The sequence below is a fragment of the Perna viridis genome, chromosome 5 (genome assembly GCF_037379345.1).
Source record: "Perna viridis isolate PV_CMFRI_1.1 ecotype Kerala chromosome 5, ASM3737934v1, whole genome shotgun sequence".
NCBI classification, from domain to species: domain Eukaryota; kingdom Metazoa; phylum Mollusca; class Bivalvia; order Mytilida; family Mytilidae; genus Perna; species Perna viridis.
Genome location: NC_142449.1, coordinates 35,667,643 through 35,689,695, shown reverse-complemented (window position 1 = coordinate 35,689,695; position 22,053 = coordinate 35,667,643). Strand labels below are relative to the sequence as shown.

General features: G+C 32.3%; 1 protein-coding gene, 1 long non-coding RNA gene and 1 pseudogene across 3 annotated transcripts; all 3 read right to left on the bottom strand.

The window, feature by feature from the left end:
* Nucleotides 1-838: 838 nt before the first annotated feature.
* LOC148617251 (uncharacterized) lies at nucleotides 839-4,695 on the bottom strand. Its single transcript, XR_015921923.1, has 3 exons — nucleotides 4,175-4,695; nucleotides 3,063-3,223; nucleotides 839-1,370 (listed from the first exon to the last, which is right to left on the bottom strand). It is a non-coding gene; the product is annotated as an uncharacterized LOC148617251 (long non-coding RNA).
* A 5,053-nt stretch (nucleotides 4,696-9,748) lies between these two features.
* Nucleotides 9,749-22,053, bottom strand: LOC148617249 (uncharacterized). 2 transcript variants are annotated; one of them, XM_088584782.1, is made up of 4 exons: nucleotides 21,771-22,050; nucleotides 13,155-13,322; nucleotides 11,020-11,169; nucleotides 9,749-10,382 (listed from the first exon to the last, which is right to left on the bottom strand). In XM_088584782.1, the coding sequence occupies exons 1-4, from the start codon at nucleotides 21,967-21,969 to the stop codon at nucleotides 10,306-10,308; spliced, it is 594 nt and encodes a 197-aa protein (XP_088440908.1). In that variant the 5' UTR covers nucleotides 21,970-22,050; the 3' UTR covers nucleotides 9,749-10,305. The 2 variants fall into 2 exon arrangements, with proteins under 2 accessions (XP_088440908.1, XP_088440909.1); XM_088584783.1 differs by lacking the exon at nucleotides 13,155-13,322 and having other exon boundaries at nucleotides 21,771-22,053.
* LOC148617250 (uncharacterized) lies at nucleotides 20,512-21,077 on the bottom strand (annotated as a pseudogene).

Genomic DNA, 22,053 nt, shown 5'->3' with positions numbered 1-22,053 from the left:
TCATTGCCAAGTTATTTTAACAGAATGATTGTGTTTCATATTTTCTATATTTTGAACTGCGTAGTTATATAAGCAATTCGTATAATATGAATTCTGGAACAGTGCATAATTGATTTAGTAGTTTATCTGTATTTTAGAGAATCAGTGTAAAGTTAGGAAAACGTATTATATTCATTTTGCAATGTAGATACATGCACTACTTACAAGACGCAAATGGTTATTTTCTTTTTAAATGCAGTGCCCGGTTGTTCTAACCGAACTCTGCTATGTGCTTTAAGGTGTGAGTACTTTTATGTGTTATTATTTATTATGGTGTACATTTATATATATATGTAGCTTATTGTCATTATTATATTACAGGGTGTTTTTCTTTCCTGTATGTCCGAAGTTGACGGAAAGTGCTCGCACAAATAAGTGTAGTTATGCATGTAGTGAGCAGTTGATTTTTGTTTGGCCTAGTTACCCAACCCTACTACAGTAAAGTAAAACAATGAAAATATGAAGTCTCCATGATTTTAGTCTTAATCAGTCTGGAGTACAAACCGCAAACATGGGTAAGGACCGGTTAGACACCATGTACTTACTAAAACTAAATGTACAATCAAAGGATATACACAATATAAACAACTACGCAAATGAGCATTGCTCAGATTATCATTATTTGACTTGAACCTCTGTTAATAAATGCTCTTTGAAACTCATAATAAATTAAGGAGGAAAAGGCACAACTGTTAAATCGATGATTAAAATATACATCATACGTATTTTCATTAATTTTAATTGTCTTTTTGACATCGATGCTTTGATGCTGGATGGATAGATAAAAATTAGTGCCAAGTAGAAAAAAAACATCACAGTTCTAAATTTTGTATGTAAACAAATGAAACTTATTATATAGAAAGCAGTGACATACCGAATATTCCTTTGTAAAACGTTTTGATAATTTGCATTGGGAAATACAAGTCATTTTCTTCTCGGACTTTCTCCTACCAACATGTCACAACACGAATAGTAATATCAACCCCCCAATAACGAAATTCAAAAGTAATATTGACAAAAGCAATAAATCATGGAGACAATCTATATAATACAAATACTTATCAAATAGTAAACGTGAATAACCAAAATATAACATATCGTGTCCAGAACGATTTAATTCATGCACAGGTGGAATATACTCATGATGAAATATGTGCTTTCGTCGCCACTCATGTTCAAGCCTTGGTTATAGCCCATTTCAAATCATTAATATTGTCAAAAATAAATCGTATTGGAAAATGTCTTTTCATATATATCAGGTCACTTCCTCCTTTTGAGCGTCACTGGTCTTTCTGGTTTTATCCTGTTTTCATCATTTAATATCGTATATGCTGAAATAAAATCACGGTACATAAACTTTAAAAACAAACATTTAATCATTCCCATTGATGAAATTTGCATATTAGATAAAGCCAAATAAAATATGTATTTCTTTGAATTATCAAAAGAGCGATACCGTGTCCAGGTTACTACTCAATGATTTTCTTATGGTTAATGCTCTTCAAAATATGTATCATGTAAAATAAACTGCATTTGTCTCAACCGAACCCTGATTAATTCTAAAACATGTGCAAACCAGACAATTTTTAAGTTCGTGAAAATACATTTGATTGTATTTTGAACCTTGATAAACCAAACGCTTGAACTTATTATAAAGAATTGTCCAAAATGGATCCGGTTTAAACAGGGTCCAATTTTACTGAAGCCAATGTCCAACAAAAAGCAGCCCTATGTTTAGATCCTTCAATCTCAGTTTCCGCTAATAGATGACGGATTATCTTTAAACAATCCTAATTTCGGGGATTTGATACATCGCATCTACCCAAAAGAACTTGAGATAAAGGATACCACAGACACTGTGAAGTCAGCCTCATATCTTGACCTACACTTAGATATCGATTGTAAAGTAAAACTATTGACCAAACTTTACGACAAACGTGATGACTTTTCATTCAGAATTGTCAACTTTCCTTTCATCAGTGGCAACATCCCTTCGGCTCCTGAGTATGGAGTATTCATATCACAACCCATACGTTATGCCAGAGATTGCCGAAACTACGCAGACTTTTTGTATCGCGGTAGAACTCTAACAAATAGGCCTCTGGAACAGGGTTATGTTGCTACAAGATTGAAGTCATCACTACAGAAGTTTTATGGTCGTCATCATGAATTCGTGGATCGCTATGGTGTATCCATCAGCACCATGAAAACTGATTTATTCAACAGGTCATAGATTTCCATTCCTCGTTTGTCTACCCCGGACTTGACTTTTTATGAGCAACTCGGTGGGTGTTTCTAGAAAAGCAGAGGACGCTTACCCTACCGGTGCACCTGGTCTATGCTCGAAGTTTTTAGTGGAGTCCGAGTTGCTCATTTACTTTTGTTACTTTGTGTGTATGATTTTGGTTACTTTATGTTCTTTGTTGTGTATATCTGTTTTTCCGTGTCTGGTCTTTGTCCCTGGATTACATTCTTTTGATTACCGCTATAACCTTGGTTCCCTTGATTAATCTTTAAATATTGCATGTGTAAGACCCATTCGTAGTGCCTATCTTCTGATGGAAAACGTATTGCTACGCTATTCGTGTTTATCCCTATTGTCATGCAAAACAGAACGCCTGTTAAAAAAATCATTATTTGTATTTTATTACGTACGATGTACAAAATACAATGTACAAATGTATTTCTTCTGAGTCGGAGAGGTTGTAACTATCAGTTTCTATATGTAGTATATCAATTGTTTTATGATATAGTATAATTTGAATGAAAGTCAATTAAACTTGCATGAAAAACATTTTGATCTGTTCAGTTGTAGGCTTTGCTTTCCTTTTTCTTGACGGCACTGCCAATTTTTTTTTTATCAGACAAATTTTCCTTGTTAATTGAACTATATTTCTGCATACATGGGACTCGGAATTCGCCCTAAAAGACAAACGTTTCGATGTCTGGTCGAAAATACACACATTATTTTGAAGAAAAATAATTTGGTCGAACAATATTGAAAAAAGTAATGGTACACTTACCGACGAAGAAGTATAAGCAATGTTACATTGTATTCTGCGTTTTCTAAGAGAAGTCTTCCCACAGCACGTGTAATATAACATGCATGATTCAAAGATACACACATAAATCCCGTTTACAATACAGACAACTGTAAGTATGCCTCTAGAAATCCTGATCGAATCTGGAAAACAAAACTTATCATGTAAACTGCAATTACAACAAGTGAACAAAACCTATTTCAGGCGACAAAATGCATACACGAACATTTCCTTGCATTTTTATCTCAAGCGCAAGCATTCTAAGAGTCTGTAAAATAATGTCCTGATTTTACAGTAAAACTTTTTTAAAAAAGAACCTTTCAGACTTTAAAATATGTTCAGGGCAAGTATGAAATGAAGGAAGTAGACCTAGGATAAGGGACATAACTCTTAAAAATCAATTGAACGTTTGTATTCAGCATTTTACATCAATTTCATATAAGCACCAAATTAACTTTGATTGATTGGATTTTGTTTCAAATAAAACCTTGATAAGTTTTGGTGAAATTGAATATGATCAAACATTTCTGATTTCTGGAGTTATGTCCCTTACCCTAGGTCTACCTCCTTAAGTTTCAAATTAATCTATTTTGAACTTATCTTAACTACTTGAATGCTAACCGAATTGCTGTTGTTGTTGTTGTTGTTTTTTGCTAAATATTAAATTTCTCATCACACAATATAATATAACACAATATAAGGATTCAGTCTTTAAACTTTGAAATACTTCAATTTTGGAGACATTTCATAAACTCGAAATTTTTAGTTTGAATTTGACCTTTTTACAATTTTAACGGGACAGAATCAACATGGTGCATGCACGGCACCACACCTGGGGTTTTGTTTTAAAGTACAGAAAAATAAAAATCCCATACAAAATAATCTAAATATATTTGTACCGATTTTTTTCGTACATTATATTCGAAAATTGTGCTCCTACAGTATTTTAGGTTAATTATTTGCTTTAAATTATTATGAAGAACGCAGCACTGATATTTTTACTATTTTTTTTCATATCCTAATTTATTTAAGTTTTTTTTGTAAGCATTACTTATGAAAAAAACAACCAATTATTTAGAAAATTAAACTATTACCTTTTTTCATAAGGCAGTTCTTCCTCTAGGATCTGACAGATTTCTGTAGAATTCACACTAAAATTGCAATATTTCATTAGTCAACATTTAAAATCATCGTTAAGCAACCAATTATTTGAAGCCAGTGGTCAACAGTACAGATTTTTATAGGACTAGTAAGTTCTGTTAGGACAAAACTAACAAGATTTCTTTTAACTATGTTCACGATCTTTAAGTACAATTGGCGCCATGAGAAATTTTGTTACCGTAATGCACAACATTACCATTAACTACATTGTGTCATTGTTTGTTTATTTAGGACACTGTTTCTAAAATGAATACGAAGGAACATTATTGTCATATTTATAATCCACGTAATTTGTAAGCATCAGCAGAAAAAAATATAGTAAAAAGTATCATGTTCTAGGTGACCTTAAACTATTTAATAGAAATACATCTTCTTTTAAGATTGTGTAAGGTTATAAATCAAACAATTTCTGAAAAACAAAGATACCAGCTCTTGCTTTCATCTCTATGTTTGGAGAAAGAGAAAAATAAGAGTCAAATTAGTCAAAGGAAAACGAATTTAATATTTTTTTCACACGTTTTTGACAATACTTTAATTCATCTAAACACTCTTCCCAAACACAAACAAACATAAATCATTCGTCTTACATAGAGATGATTTTATGTTCAAAACTTATTTCATTCTATATGTGTTCGCTTACACCCCCGGTACACCTGGACCATGCTCCCAGTTTTTTAGTGGAGTCCAAGTTGCTTACTAATGTTTGTTGTTTTGTAGGTGTATTATTTTGGCTATTTTATGTTCTTTGGTGTGTATGTCTGTTTTCTGGATAATATTTGGATTTCCGCTAGAATCTTAGTGCCCTTGATTACTCTCGAACAATGACAAGGTAATGTTGTAGGTTATTTATCGGCAAAAAATTTAAAATGTGTGAATTTCATTCTCTGGTATAAAAAAAAAACATCTTATTTACCAAAAAAACTGAAAAATGTCTACTTCATTGTTATAGCTCATTGTGCTAACTCTCCGTAGATTGACGACCAAATGTTTTGTCGGAAATCATAATCACAGTCCGATTTTTACAAATGCACGCTATTTTTCAATATCAAATTTATTTTGTGAATAAATTTTTTGAACCACCTGTCTAGTTTTGTTTATATATTTGTTTTCCTGTTTCCAACTTAATTGGGAAGTCTAAGAAATTGGCAAAATGGATAAATATTGTAAGGGAAACCGTCTTGAAATGATTAAAGTCGAAATGTGTGCACAATTTTTTTATTTCATTTTATGACGGTAATCAATTATCCTCCTTGGTATACTTAATCACTATTCCTTTGTATATATGTAGTTTAATTGATGTAGGATTAATATATCAACACATAAAAAGTATGTTATCTTGAAAACCAATAAACGTTTAACAGTTTTGTCAATACTTTCACCTTTGATCAATGCATTCTATGCCGTTCGTTGACATTCTTGGATTAAGATTATTCATTCCATTGCCAATTTGCATTTTAAAATAGATAACTACATTGTATTTTCCATATCGGACCGTGTATCAACATAATACTTTAATATCAAGCCAATATAGTCCAAGAGTTGAAGCAATAGACAATATGGAACATTATAATGTCATATTCTTTTTTTATTAATATTCAAGTCATTTCAAAAACTAAGGAATACAATTTTAAGTCAAACTTGAATTTTTATCACCTTATTTAATTTTTAACCAGAGCGTTACTTACTCTACCGATGACGTTACTATTAACGACGTGTTGATATATATGACGTTGCCGCGGACCAGTGGCAAACATAACCAGTTATCAGTGCGAGACGGATATCGTTTGGCGTATTATATTCGGCGTTACTTAAGATGAGAAAAAAAAACGCATAGATCACTTCCCAATATGTGATAATCAAAGATTATTACACAGTATTTCAATATCATTTGTTTTTTTTTTTTCAGCTAGAGATCATATTATTTGCCAGAACGCCAACGGGCTCTAAAAATGATGACATATACGAATGGGGGCTCATTAAGCATATACTGTGATAAAAAAATTATGTAATAATCTGTTTATCATTTACTCCAAATCTTAAGTCAAATATTTTCATAACTAAAACGAGGACTGCATTTTAGTGCTCCTGTTAACAATTTAAAAAAAATCCGGAATGACCTGGAAATTGTGTAAAACGGCTTTCGAACAAACAAAGAGTCGTGCAATAAATTATAGACTTTAAATATTTATCAAGGGGTAACTTTTTGCCTGTATTTATTATATGTATATAACAACCACGATTTAAGTATACCAACTCAACGAGTTGGTGATTTATTGGAATGACTGTTCGTACATTCCTGCGAATAAGCAATTATCTTGGCTCCTAATGAACGGATTGATTTAAAATTTGGTGCATACATTTTTATATGTTTTAAGCGATTTAGGATGCTTTCCGGTATCAACTTTCTGTTTCGTTGGACCTTTCCAAATCTCATTTAATGGGATGGAAAAGAAACAAATTGTCACAAATATCTCATATTTTGATGGATGGAATTATTTCAACTTCGGTATGTGGTTCATACAGATAATGCATACCGTGTAAGCGATATTCGGTGCTGTACAATATCATTTCCCTGTACGATTGGGGTAAGCCTTGCAGGAAAACCCATTCAGCTCCATGTTTAGATGACCTCTCTAAAGATAGTTCATGGGTCAGATGATAGAATCTTTCCCAAGATGTGCATTATGTTGATATAAGTGAAGCATTGCCATAAGAACCAGGTAGAAAGATTAAACGACAAAGTAATTGCTAAGTACGACTTTATTAATCATTTGTCTTATGCATCAAGTATTGTGGAAAGTATTTACAGTAAAACAGTTTCAAACGCTAATAAGCTGCAGCTGATTCAGGGGAAACTACACAGGTGCTTTATCCAACAGCTTTTTTAGAGCCTCTCAACTCACTTTTTCTTGCATCTCAAATTCAGAATGAAAAAAATATAAAACACGGCCAGGTTTGTTACCATTGAATTCTTTATCAAATGGGCAATTGTAGATTTCATAATCACAATCTGTTTTCTTTTTTTTTAAAAATCTTAAAACATGAATTTTTGTTTGTTTATTAAGCCTACAGTAAGTGCTTGTGTTTACCCGCTTCTAAGTCATCTGTTTCTATAACAAACATTTACAAATAATACAGAATACTTGAGGAAGTTAATTCATTAATTCATGAAAACTTATTTAAAAGAGTAATCAAGGGAACCAAGGTTATGGCGGTAATCAAAAGAATGCAATCCAGGGACAAAGACCAGACATGGAAAACAGACATACACAACAAAGAACATAAAGTAACTAAAATCATACATACAAAGTTACAAAAGTAAATGTAAAAACTGGGAGCATGGACCAGATGCATCGGTAAGGTAAGCGTCCTCTGCTTTTCTAGAAACACCCGCCGAGTATTCCGAAATGAGTGGTTATTGTTTGTGTTGCTGTTTAAACTCTGAGATTTTGTAGATCTCTATGTAGATAAAAAGTAAGGAAGAGTAATGTATTATTTTACTCGAATAAGTTTCTTTAAAACTCAAAACTGAAAATTTTTCTTCGAAATGCAGTTCGTATTAATCTTATTAAGACTTTTGTCATCTACACAACTTAAAAACACTAAAAGAGTAATCATGGAAACAAAGATTCAAGCGAAAATCATAAGAATATTTTCCAAGGATAAAGATCAGGCAGGGAAAACAAACAAAATCAAACTCCACTAAAAACTTGGAGTATGGACTAGGTGCACCGGTAGTGTGAGCGTCTTCATGCTTTTGACTACCTGTCAGCGGCATGGACAACCGCTGTTACCCCTATTTCGTTGCTGTCTTTCTTTAAATGATATAATAATCAGATGAGGAGGGTGATATGATCTTATCGTGCATTCCGTTGTCATACACTGGTCTTCGACTTTCCCATCCTGGATTGTAATCCAAAGTACTCATGATCTGTTGGTGTAACTGTTAAGTAAGATATTTTCATTTCAAATAATGATATGACGATCTTAATAAATGTCATCGAAAAACTAAAGTATACGCATTTATGTATTTCTTTTTAAATTACAATTCCTTATCACTTGATTTGATGAAAGTTGTAATACAAATAAAATGGTCATTTTAAGACAGTCAATCAGAGCAACAACGCTGGAGAAAACGTGATATCCGTAACGGTCATTACAAAATAGTAGCTCATGTCAAAGCACACTAGATCTGGAATCGAAGTACCAAATTATTTCACTTGTTTTATGTGGAAATAAAAAATATGTAGATATATCCGAAAAAAGTAACAGTATTTACAAGTTTTAGCAGCTTTTGTTAAACGACGTGTAACTATTATGACGATATTACAATGAACTTTCCTTTTTAGTTCACCTTGTCGAAAGGCCATTTGAGCTATTGCCATCACTAAGTGTCCGTCGTCCGTCGTTGTCTCATCATCGTCCGTAAACGTTTTCCAACATCTTCTCATCTGAAACTAGTGGAAAGATTGTAACCAAACTTTGCGTGAATGTTTCTAAGGGTATTTTTAACAATCCTTGTGTAGATATTTTTGATTTTGCCAAAAACATGGCCGCTGGTACTAAAAATAGACCATAGGAGTCAAATCTAAGAAGTATGAAAATAACTCACAAACAGTTGGTTGTAGTTTAAATTTGATAGGAAGTAGAATTGATCAGCATGATAGAATTGGCCTATGTTGAAATTTTCAGGAAGATCTGTTGACGAATGAATGGGTTGTTGGTAGTGAAATGGATTTTTTCCCCAAATTTTACATTTCCAACTTTCAAAATCTTCTCTGAAACTTCTGGCTGGATTGAAACAAAACTTTGCTTAAATGCTATGTAGAACATGTTTAACAATCTGTGCTTGGGGATTCATGATCTTACGAAAAACGTAGTCGCTGTTATTAAAAGAAACACCATAGGAGTCAAATTGTAGAATTGCAAATATTTGAAATACAGTTGGTTTAGCTTAATGTTGGTTTTATTGACTTTGAAGAGTCAAAAAGGACTATAGTATTAGAGATTATTTTTGATAATATGAAAACCGAGTGGATAACTAAGATGCTCTGTATTGATTAAATGGTTCTAGTGGCAAAAGTACGATAAGACCAAGAGTCCAGCTTTAGAAAGCTGTAAAGACTAGTTTTGAGGGCATCTAGTTTTATATATATGGGAAATCTATTGTATAAAGCCTGATGACCCATACACATTTTATTTAGTATCAAGAATTCAAAATTTAAAAAAAATAATCATTTTATATATGCATTTTACAATTTTCAAATTTTTGGAACATAAATAGTTAAACTCTTTGCATTAATGAAAAGGCAAATATCAACTGAAATCTAATAAAGGCATGAGCAAAATAAAGGATAAATTAACTAAAACTAAATATACAATCAAGGAATGAAAATGAAATGTGCAACCGAACACTGCCCGACACGCCATTGCTTGACCTGAACCACTGTTACGCATGTAGTTTTGCAAATAGTTATAATGAGAGAGAAAGAGACACAACTATTAAATTCAGGCTTTAAATGCATACAGAATTTATTGCTATCAATCATTTATGACGATCATATGTATTTTCATTAATTTTAAATGTCTTTCTGCCTCAGCTGTACTACTCCAATCTTTTGACATCTACGCTGGGATGTTGAATTGATTGCAGTTGAAAAAAGCATCACAGTTTTAAAAACAAATAAGCAGTTATTTATCAAATGTTCTTTGTAAAAGTTTTAGATAATTTTTATTTAAAATAAATTCAGAAATTTCACTTTTGGACTATCTCCCGCCAAAACGTCACAACGCGAATATCAATCCACCGTTTCCAAAAAAGCAAATTTAATATTGACAATAACAATATATTATTTTGAAAACCCATATCATAAATATAATAATGCATTGATAAACATGAATAACTAAAATATGATAATTCCAGCAGTCATGACAATTTAATTGTCGCATTCCTGGAGCCCACTTGTGCTTTCGCCCGCACTTGTTATTATATATTGGTTATTCTGTATTAAAATCATTTATCCTATTAAGAATCAATCGTATTGAAAACAAAATCTGTTCATATTTATAAGGTCAGTTTTTTCTTGTTGATCGTTACTGAACTCTCTGGTTCTACCTTGTTTTCATTCATTATTGTATTTGCTGAAATAAAAATTAAAGTTTTAAATACAAACATTTAACGGTTGTGCCGTCGATGAATGTTATGTATTGGATAAAAACATTAAATATGTATTTGTTTTACCTTTGATTTATAGATAGAATGATAACGTGTACCGAGTATATATAATGTACTAAATGAATTTCTAATGTTAATGCTTATCATAAGAACTTATTTCTAAGCTACACAGGACTTGTCCAAACTGAACCCTGAATAACCCAAACCTGTTCTAACCAGACACTTTTAAAATTCATTATTATCAATTCAAATGTATTTGAATTTTATATAAAACCAAAGTCAAGTATTATCTTAAAACGTCCATTTAAAATGTGATGCAAATTTATCAAACTCTTACGCAAAAAAAAAATTGAAATCGATTCTTCTTTGTCTATCGATATTTGGGTTGAAGAATTTTTTTCCTGAGTGTATTTGAAGATCAACGTCGTATGTATATAGAAGTTCACAAATAAGTACAGTAAATAGCAATATGTATATAAACGATTCAATTACTGACATCTCGACCGAAAAAGTGTTCTAACATTACATATTTTCTTTTGTACTATTTTCAAACCATTTTGTAAATACTTTTGTGTGTCAGCATTTGACCTATAAGTCACGTACCTAAACCACCCGAAGCAATTGCAGCAACAATAATCAGTCCCACATCGAAATATTCCATGTAGAAGGCCCATCCGTAATGCTTATCCTGTGACGGAAAACGTAGTACTACACTATTCGTGTAGATTCCTATTGACATGCTTATAAGGGCACCTATTGAAAACAAAATATTTTATAAAGTACGACGTACAAATGATTTTATATTAGGTTAAGGTGTAAGGTGCACAAGTGAATTCACATTTTATACAGATATGTAGTACTTGGTAGAGATTCTTCATATTTGTTAAAACAAAATGATTCCAAATCATCTGTCAAATATACTAAAGAAGATATTTTCAAAATGAAAGAATTTTAAATCGAACGCATGTTTGTTCTGTGTGATGGACCCATTTTTCAACAAATGATCGGCATTCCAATTGGAACAAACTATGCTCCTCTATTCGTTGATCTGTTCTTCCATTCGCATAAGGCTGACTTTATAACTGCTATAATTCAAAGAAAGGAATGTCGTTTAGCCAGAATCGTTGATCTCAATTTCCGTTATATAGATGAAGTTCTATCTTAAACAATCATAGTTTCGATGATGTTATACATTGCGTCTACCCCAAAGAACTTGATATAAAATATACTACACTGTAAAGTTAGCCTTATATCTTGACCTTCACCTACAGATCAATGGCAAGGGAAATCTGTTGACGATACGACAAACGCAATATTTTTCATTCCGTGTTGTCGACTTTCCTTTCATCTATGGCAACATCCTTCAGCACTTGTGTATGCAGTTTTCATATCACAGCCAATACGTTATACCAGGGCTTCCCATAACTACGCATACTCTTTATTCCACGATAGACTTCATATAAATAAGCATCCTGAACAGGGTTATGTTGCTACAAGATTAAATCATCACTACAGAAGTTTTATGTTCGTCTTCACGAACTCGTGGATCGATACGGTATATCCATCTGCATCTGGAGAACCGATTTGTTCAACGTGTTATAGATTTCCTTTCATCTTTCGTCTACCCTTGACTTGACTATTTATGAGTCACTCTGGTGAGTGTTTCTAAGAAAGCAGAGGACGCTTACCCTTCCGATGCACCTGAACCATGCTTCAAGTTTTTAGAGGAGTCTGGGCTGCTCATTTACTTTTGTTACTTTGTACGTATTATTTTGGTTATTATATGTTCTTTGTTGTGTGTAACCTTTTTTCATATCTGGTCTTTGTCCCTGGATTACATTATTTTTATTTCTGCTAGAATCTTGGTTCCCTTGATTACATTTTAAAGTACGATGTACATTGTGTTTATATTTGCTATAATACAAAATTAATTTGTTCATTTTTAGAATGATGTACAACTGACTCCAATTTTGTACAATATACAAATGTTTTGTTACCATATTAGGTATAATTGGACTTCTTTTTCATTTCATGAAAGATGTATATTTTATTTCATTTACAAATGTGTTCATGCTAAATACGATGTACAAAAGTGTTAATATAAGATACGATGTACAAAAGTGTTAATATAAGATACGATGTACACATGTTTTCATATAAAGCTGGATTTGCATTTTTTCATGATAGATACGATGTACATTTTTTCATGTTATGTACGATGTGCACATGTTTTCATTTTCAGGACGATGCACAAATGATGAATTATATACAAATGACGTTGTACAAATGTGTTCAGAGTCGGAGAAGCTTCAAAATTAATTCCCTTATTTTTACTGTCAGTTTTGTTATATCTAACATTACCAAATATAATACAAATAAATCAATTCATAATATTACATAAGGAAAAAATATGTTATATATATAATACGCATCGTTTCTCTCTTTTTTTGTGACACTGCAGATTTTGATTTTAATCGAGCATGTTTAGCGCAGCCCAGCGGCGAATCAAGTCATAAGAAAGGAAGATTTTTAGATGGAAATGAAGGTGGCACAGTTTTTATAAAAATTTTCCAAAGTTGGTGACAGCATCAAGAACGTCATATTTATCTCTTGAATAAAGCTATATTTTTGTCTATTTCGGCTCTCGTCCCAGGAAACGAACGTTCGGATGTCTAATTAGTAATTGACACGTTATTTTCAACTGTCTTCCTAACACTATTGATCAAAGTAAATCTTACCTCCGAGGAAGTATAAGATACAAACAATACCGTATACTATTCTGATACTTCTAACAGTAGTGTCCTTGCAGCGCATTAGATAACAGACGAACGATGCAAAGATGCATATGGAAATGCCGTTTACAATGCAAGCTACTATCAAAATTCCTATGCACATCCATATCGAATCTACAAAACAAAAACAAGATGTAAACGCAAACTTGCCCGTGCTTTTTTATGTAACTTTTCCGTTTTCGTTTACATTCTAAGAGTCTTAAAGATCATGTTTTAATTATAAGATGAAACCTGTCTAAATAGGACCCCTGTTTTGCCTTTTTTTCAATTTGTACTGATGTTCGGTTACTCAAGGCGCAAAAAAATTTGAAACTTAAACAAGTGTCTGGTTAAGATAAGTTTTTTTGAATTTGGTTAGGTTAGTTAAGTTAACGGAATTCATGATCACAACCAGAGCTTGTTTCATTACTTGAAAAAAAAATTGAACGAAAATATATTAAATGGCTACTATTTGAATATGCCAACAACACTTTATTTGCGGATAATACAATAATATGACTTAGGCTAAGCCTACAACCCAGCATTGCGCTTATACATTTTCCTTGCGTTTTTTTGTCATTGAAAAAGGGATGATAACTGAAAGGGACAAGATAAGATAGTTAAAGCAGCTGTCTATTTAGAAGAACATAATTCAGTGTACCAGATGAAAATGCTGTATAAATATTTTTCTTGGTTTTTAAATAGCACATTTTAATTTAAAATGAATTTAAATATTTCACTTTGAATTCACTTTCCTGACAATGTCTGTGGGCCTGACTGATACCTATTCCGATTTCACTGAACGTCTATCGTTAGCCTTGCAATGCAATGCTCGGTATAAATTCTTGACACGGACAATTAAGACCAATTTGAAATAGGCAAATTAATCAATACTTGATAATAGTTGATTAAATAAACAAATACCCATGTTACACTTATATTCGTCTGCAAATTTGTTGGAAAGCATGCATATAGAAAATATGAAATTGAGTCCTCATTGACCTTGGTTCGTACTTTGTGTTAACCCGGCTGGCTAATGAAATTCATTTCCAAAAAATCAAAGCATTTATACTATTTGTTTTCTAGATATATAAGAAATATATTCGAAATTCTTAATTCAAACTTTTTTTAAATTATCAAATTTAAAAAAAAAAGTGTCTAGTGTGACAAAATTACGGCGATGCTTAAACGCCAACCAATCCTTGTTTTTAATGAAGAAACATCTAATGCCAAGATAATTCGAGAACATTCGCGGGTGTGTTAAGGAGAAATGTCATAAATTGTCATATTTTCATCTACGAAAACGAGCTACTTTTAAACTCATCTTAATACGTGAAATTTCGCCGATGTTCATATCTTTAGTATACAAGTTCATAAAATAAAACACAAAAAAAATCAACAAAATGTCAAAATATGCAATAAAAATGAGTCACGTGATCGGTTAATCAAGCCTTGGTATGACCACATAAATGTGAAAAGTACAGTGGGAAGATGACAAAATTGTACATCCAAATTTTAGTAGTAGGTCAATAAATATGTATATGTTACGAAAAATGCTACGGGAAGTGTAAAAAATCTACATGGATGTAAAAACTTGCTTGTGATGAGATATTTTTGCGTTTTCTTGTATTTCAACGAATATTAAAACAAAACGCTATCGATAGATAACTTCCTGTAGCAGCTTTCAGGTGAAATAAAATATGCTCTTTAAAATGAGGTATAAATCAAGTAAATCGATATAGCGCATGCCACAGCACTTTTGCATTTTCTAAACCATATAATTTTTCACCTAGCGGCGACATTGAAACAAGCGCAACGGCGACCTCAGACATGTTGGCATGTGACGGATACCTGTGAATAACCGATTTAGTTGCGATAGCAGATTACGCTTTGAGTTTCTTATATTTTGACAAATAAAAACATCTGTCATGGAATATTGTAGTTATTTATAATATAACTTGCAGAATAATCGATAACCGATGTCTCCTTTTTCTGCTGAACAAAATATAGTTACCCCCTTTTGTATGTTATCTTAGAAAATATTCCATATTCAACAATTTCCTAAAAACATTTGCTATGACTTGACATTCTTCGAAATCTGCATAAGTGAATACAGTAAGTTTTTTTTAGATAACTGAAGTATGTAGCAGCTTGGCATTTTGTGTAAATGTGATATGTTTAAGACATTGCATGAGTGTACATGTACAATTTGAACTCTCTTAAGTATTTTTTTATAAGGAGCAAGAGGTATCATCATAGATATTTGAAGTTGATGAACAATTTGTAAAATAAGAAGAGTCAACATTGTGGTGCTTTCGCTCCATACAAAATAAAATAGTTATACTCATTGAAAATGCAATTTGATTGTGATTTTGACAAACTTCCCCAAACACACAGTCATAAATACACTTCACCATAGACTATAGTACCAAATGAAGTATCATCATTCAAGGAATACATATTTATAAAAGTTACTAGAAGGGGGTTTATAATTATCTGTATTTAGCTTTATATATATCTGTACATCACTGCTGTTTTTCACTAATACATCCAATTTCAATGTGCATGTATAAATTGTACACATGAATTATGGCAAGTAAATGCTTCCTTCTGTTAACTTTACAAACAGTTCTTGAAATCAAAATTGAATCCTGCATCTAAGTTCCATGGAATATTTATTCACAAATAAAAAGTCAAACTTCTTGTCAATTTCAGCTGAAAACTGTTGAAGTTTGGTAATATTCTAACTTGAGATTCCATACTGTCACCAAAATGATAGACATATCAACCATTATATAAGGTTGTCCTGCTGTCTAGTATGGGTTTGAAGCCTGGAGTTGGGAAATATCTCTGTAGACAGTAAAATTCAAATTAGCGTATCTGTCATGCAATTAAATTACTGGTCAGTCAACGTACGGCCATACGGGTTAAAATGAATTAAGTAATCAATTTCATATGTCATTGGATATTTTTGAAAGGAAAACTATATTTGCATCCCTGGTTAGATAGTATGTTTAAAAGAAGTACTTTACAAGTTGATTAACACTATTTAAAGAATATTATATAAACAGACATTTACTAGTATCAATTTACAAATTGGCGATCGGGTTGTAATATATTTATCATTTCATACACATGTCGGCACATGAAGATTTTTTAGCAATTGTTGACAGTTGCTCGATGTATGTTAGTAGATCAGTGATGAATGAACCCCCACCAAGCCGGGCCCGCACATAGTTACAACCGTCTTTTACCAAAACAAATTTAATGTACAACTTACCCAAACTTGGAGAATTGTCTAACTGGTAACATATATGACTTCAGAATTCATCGATGATTGAAGTGTCATTTCTCGGTAAATGCAAGCATAATGTCTCATTTGTTTACTACAGGTGCTCAGACATTTCAAGCTTCTCTGTGACGTCAAAATCGATTAAAAAAAATGCTGCCAGTTTTGTTATGTTGTGTTTCTTTTTTAAGATGAGGGTTTATTCAACCGTTAATTCCATAGATTCAAAGGACTGAGGACTTAATTTAACACTAAAAATATTCGTACGTGTTATTTACAAAGATTTTGGTTGATTCCGAAAAAAAATCTCCCAACTTTAAACGTCATGTATTGTGTGTGTGATCAGACGTCAACCAGATGTACAAGAAAACTCCATAACATACCCGCGTTTTTAAATTGGTCTAACTAGAGGTTCTTAAGAGCCAGAATCGCTCACTTGAAGCCATTTAGTCTCACCATTTGGAACATCAGTTAAAAAGTCGCAATTTGCTTTACCTTACATTTGTAGGGATAATTGCTAAAGACTGCTGTTTGACCCCTACAGACTATTAGAATATCAGTGGTCATATTTCTCGATAGATGAAATTCCAAACATCAGCTCTGGGAAGTATATCCTGTGATATATTCATAAAGAAATTAATTTAATTGGCGTTGTAGATCTTGACGAGGTGATTTTTGAAAATAGCAGCGAAAAAAGCCATTAAAATACAATGTTTGATAATCCATATCTCAATGGAAAGATTTTCATCAAAATGTGACTTATGAAAGGTTTTAATAAAAGGAAATTAGTCTTTTGTTCACTAACTTCCATATTTAATATGTACATTACCGTGAACTGGTGTTTGATCCTCTTGAAGATTGTTGATCGTTGATTTCATAAACAAACATAGTTAAATGTTTACACTGTTAATCAAGTCGAATCTTGAAATCAATCAATTGTAAATTGTTTGAGTTCAATGTTTGTCATTATGTCACAAGACCATGCCAAAGATACCTCATAGTTTTTTTAATTATTTTTTTAAATACATTTCGTCATAATGACTCTTAATGACATTTTTAAAATAGCTGATGATGATAAATTCATTGCAAATATTGTTATGTTGTACATGTACATATGTTTTGAAAACATGCTGACTTTATCATGTACCTTAAAAGTGATCATATTTCAAGAGCGTATACTAATAAAGTTTGAGTTTGTGGTATTAGTTACTATCTTTGAGAAAAGGAATGCAGTAGTCAAAAGTAATCCAAAGTACTCATGATTACATGATGAAAGTTGTTTTGTAATTTAAAATACAACATTTCCAAAAATAGTAAGTTCATGGCAAAAAGGAGGGAATTATCTCTTCCTGATAATAACCAGGTGGCACCACTGTTCCAAGTCGTTTTGTTTACAAATAGATACACGCTTAATTACAAATGATGCTTTCGCTGTGTCTTTTGATATATTCTAGTTGGTGGTTACCAGAAATAAAAGAGGAATTTATGAAATTGAATTCAAGACTATCGGGAAGAAATAAAAATTAATTAATTTAGAGGTCTGTAGAATGATTAAGTAATACTCCAGCTAAGAATCATGCAAAATGTGATACGTTGATGGAAAGGCTATATATTTAAATTTTTGAAATTTTGTATAAAATATTATAGTAAGTAGACTTTAACATCCGGCTTTTCATATAATCCCTGTTCACAGAAGATAAAAATTATATAGAATGTACTGTAGAATTCAAAATTAAGGGAGATAACTATGTAAATGACACTAAAATACAATAGAAACTATTGGATTTTTTATGTGGATTGTCTTTTAAGAAAAGACAGAATGGAATGATATATTGTACATTTCATCATATAAACCTGTAAACCTATAAAGCAACATAATATCAAAAATATAAACATGTAGCCTTTTTTCGACCGATCTTAAATCAGCATGCGGTCATGGTCTCGTAAGAAACATACCGATAGTGCTACTTTGTTTAGCAGTTTAGACGTCTGTTTTATTCATTGTCCAATATTACTATTGACAGTGAAATAAATACTTTTATATGTTCGTTACATCAAGAAATCTCATATGCTAGAATTTATTGACTCAATGTTCAACACACTTCACTTTCAAAAATATTTCTGGAACAGGGTTATGTTGCTACAAGATTGAAGTCATCACTACAGAAGTTTTATGGTCATCATCATGAACTCATGGATCGTTATGGTGTATCCATCAGCACCATGGAAACTGATCAACGGGTCATAGTTTTCCTTTCCTCGTTTGTCTACCCCGGACTTGACTTTTTATGAACAACTTGGCGGGTGTTTCTAGAAAAGCAGAGGACGCTTACCCTACCGGTGCATCTGGTCCATGCTCCCAGTTTTTAGTGGACTCCGAGTTGCTCATTCACTTTTGTTACTTTGTATGTATGATTTAAGTTACTTTATGTTCTTTGTTGTGTATGTCCGTTTTTCATGTCTGGTCTTTGTCCTTGGATTGCATTCTTTTGATTACCGCGATAACCTTGGTTCCCTTGATTACTCTTTCAATTTTTATGTAAGGTTTATAAAAAACGTTTTAATTCTAAGTCGAAGCAGCTAAAAGCGATCATACATGTATTGCTATTGTTAACGTTTTAATTATCAATGTTTTGAGTCAACTTTCGGAGTCATTTTTTTTTTCAAATGTATGTATATGTACATGCATTATATATTCTGTCTTATTTGCACAGTACCTGAGAACGTCGGCTTTTCACAATGTACTTTTATGAACAGAATGGCATAAACCAGAACTTTGGACATTCTCAGGAGAATTTAGAGCCTGAGTTTAGAATGAGCGTTCCAGGCCTAGAAACATACAATAACATTAGTGACTGATAAAACGAGAGAACCATTAGATGTTTTCGCTTATCCAAAGATGGGGAAAGCACTTATATGGCATCAAACTGTTATGCTGAATATAAAAAGGTGAATCTTATGAGACAGACATGAAACTGGACAAAACTGGTGTAATATGTGAAGCGCAATGTGAATGTGCGGATTGGAAGAGGCTTATTGTAAGCATATTTTGTACGTCATTTATGGAGCCATCATGTTACCAAAACAAAACTTCTTAAATATGGAGAAACTTGCACACAAACGCTTAAAAATGTTCATAATGTGAGCTCTTTGAAATCAATCAACCTAGAAATGCCAGTTGCTAATGAAATCACTAAAAATGACTATGATCCTAGAACTATCAATTTAGAACTACCAATTTTTCATACTTTTGAACCAAGCTCAGGCACTGGCTCTAGTTCATGACTAAAAACATCAAACGATAATCTGTTTGAAAGGTTTTCACTCTTAAACATTACTCAAGAAAACATTTATCCAATTGAGAGTAAAACAAGAGACCAAGCAAAACGTGAAACATGGAAACTTGAGAAAGATCTAAACGGCTAATATCATCTATATTTGGTAGAACTTCTTTTCATTGTTTTGACATGATTGATTGCTTAATTGTTGATGTTTAACGCCCAAGCAGCAATATGTCGGCTATATATAGGCGATGAACTTAAAATAGATGATAAAATGAACATGAAATAAATCTTAAATGAAAAATTGGATAGGTTAAAAAGATAATAGGGTAGACGAATTTTAATTGCCCCTAGAAATGACTATTTAATTGATTTCAAAGACTACCCCAGGATTCTTTCCACTATTCAGTCTACTTTTACGAAAGCTAATCGCTGCTATGGGCCTATTCTTTTGACTTTTGACACACTGACCCGGATGATACGTCTTGACATGAAGATAATCCATGTGTAATCAATGTTTGTAATAGCTCGTAGTTTGGTGGCTATCGTCTTAACTTCTTCAGAGTCATAAATATCTGTTTTTTTTTTTCAAAAAGAAATCCACATCATACAACGCGGCAAAAAGTATCTTCATAAGATGTAGTCTTTGCATGTTCAACTTGGTTGTAATTATCAACTGTATCTATGGTAGCAGCTGTATACATTTTTTTTTAGGTGTTTCAATGCTCGACTCTAAGTTTTTTTTCCAAATTTTTCATTTAACTTTGTCCTCTCTGTCAATGGCTTTTCTTATCCTTTTTGCTGAAGATATGGATTATGTTTTGGTCCACGAGAAAACTGATGGGACAGCTGTTGAAAGCAACCCCTCCAATGCAGGCTTTTGACCTCATATAATCATAATAAACAATATTTTGTCCAATGTAATTTACATTAGTGATTGGTATTTTGTATTGTGTACACTAGACATATTGAACCCATCATTTTATATAAGTATATTATGTACTACACAATTTGTACAGTATTTTGTATATGTAGATGTCATATTGCGCATGTATTGTTTACACCATGTTTCAATCTGTTAGTGAACTATTGCATTTCAACTCATATCGCTTTTATTAAAAATAAGCGATCATTTTTACATCCCCTTTTGAACTTTTCGAAAAAAAAATATTCACCCCTTTTTAAATACAACTGACGACAAAAGAGAAAGCACATTTGGACTAAGAATAAGTTGCATTTACTATGAAGAATCTCCCGTTTGTAGTCCTTTTCGGAAAAATGGGCCTTATAAACAATAGCAGTTTCGAAGGGCGTCCATACCAAAATTTGAGCGTTATTTGGTCAAAGAGTAATCATTGGAATCAACATTCTAGCGGAAATTAAAAGAATGTAATCCAGGGACTAAGACCAGGCATGGAAAACAGACAAACACAACAAAGAACATAAAGTAACTAAAAATTATACATACAAAGTGACAAAATTAAATGAGCAACCCGGGCTCCACTAAAAACAGAGAGCATGGACCAGGTGCTCGAGTAGTGTTCTCTGCTTTTCTAGAAACTAAAATTTCTCATAAAAAGGCTAGTACGGGGTAGTCGAAAAAGGACAGGAAAACTATGACACGTTGACAAAATCAGTGTTCATGGTGCAGATGGCTGCGTATTGCGTTGATCCAACTTTTGCAACGTTCCTGAGTGCTTGGAAAGGCATGCCCACCTCTAAAATGATATCTCGTTGTTTATATATACGTGAAAGCAATCATGGGCCCGGCCACCTGGATAGATACGATAACGTACTTCAGTCAACCATTGCAATTGTAATCATAAAATGTAAAAGTAAATGTAATTTAATCAAATACTTTCCAATGTAATCTGCAACATGTCTGGCAACCGTAAATTTGTTATTAAAATTGCAGATCATGAAATTAACAATTTGGTTCATAAGCAATAAAATGTATGAGTTATTTGCATATAAGATAAATCAACCAAGTATTAAAGAAACTTAAATTCTTACCCTTTTCAGAAGGCAATTTTTCTTCTAGATTTTGACAAGTTTCTGTAGAACTCACGCTGAAATTACAAAATTTCATCAATCCACACTTGAAATCTCCATTAAACAGCCAATTATTTGAAGCCAGAGGAACAACAGCACAGATTTCTATAATAACAGTAAGTACTGTTAAAAAAAAGCTAACAAGAAGACGTTTAGCCATGTTCCCGATCCTTCAGTACAATCTGGGAAAAGTTGTTACCGTAATGCGTTACCTCACCACACGTTATCTGTAATTATGAAAAAG

Bases quoted from the DNA above. Each gene is read 5' to 3' on its own strand.
- LOC148617249 (XM_088584782.1), bottom strand. From the start codon at position 21,969: ATGGCTAAACGTCTTCTTGTTAGCTTTTTTTTAACAGTACTTACTGTT. The intron at 13,323-21,770 runs GTAAGAATTTAA...TTTGTTTTGTAG, and splicing joins AAAATTGCCTTCTGAAAAGG to ATTCGATATGGATGTGCATA. The intron at 10,383-11,019 runs GTACGTGACTTA...TTTTTATTTCAG, and splicing joins AATTGCTTCGGGTGGTTTAG to CAAATACAATAATGAATGAA.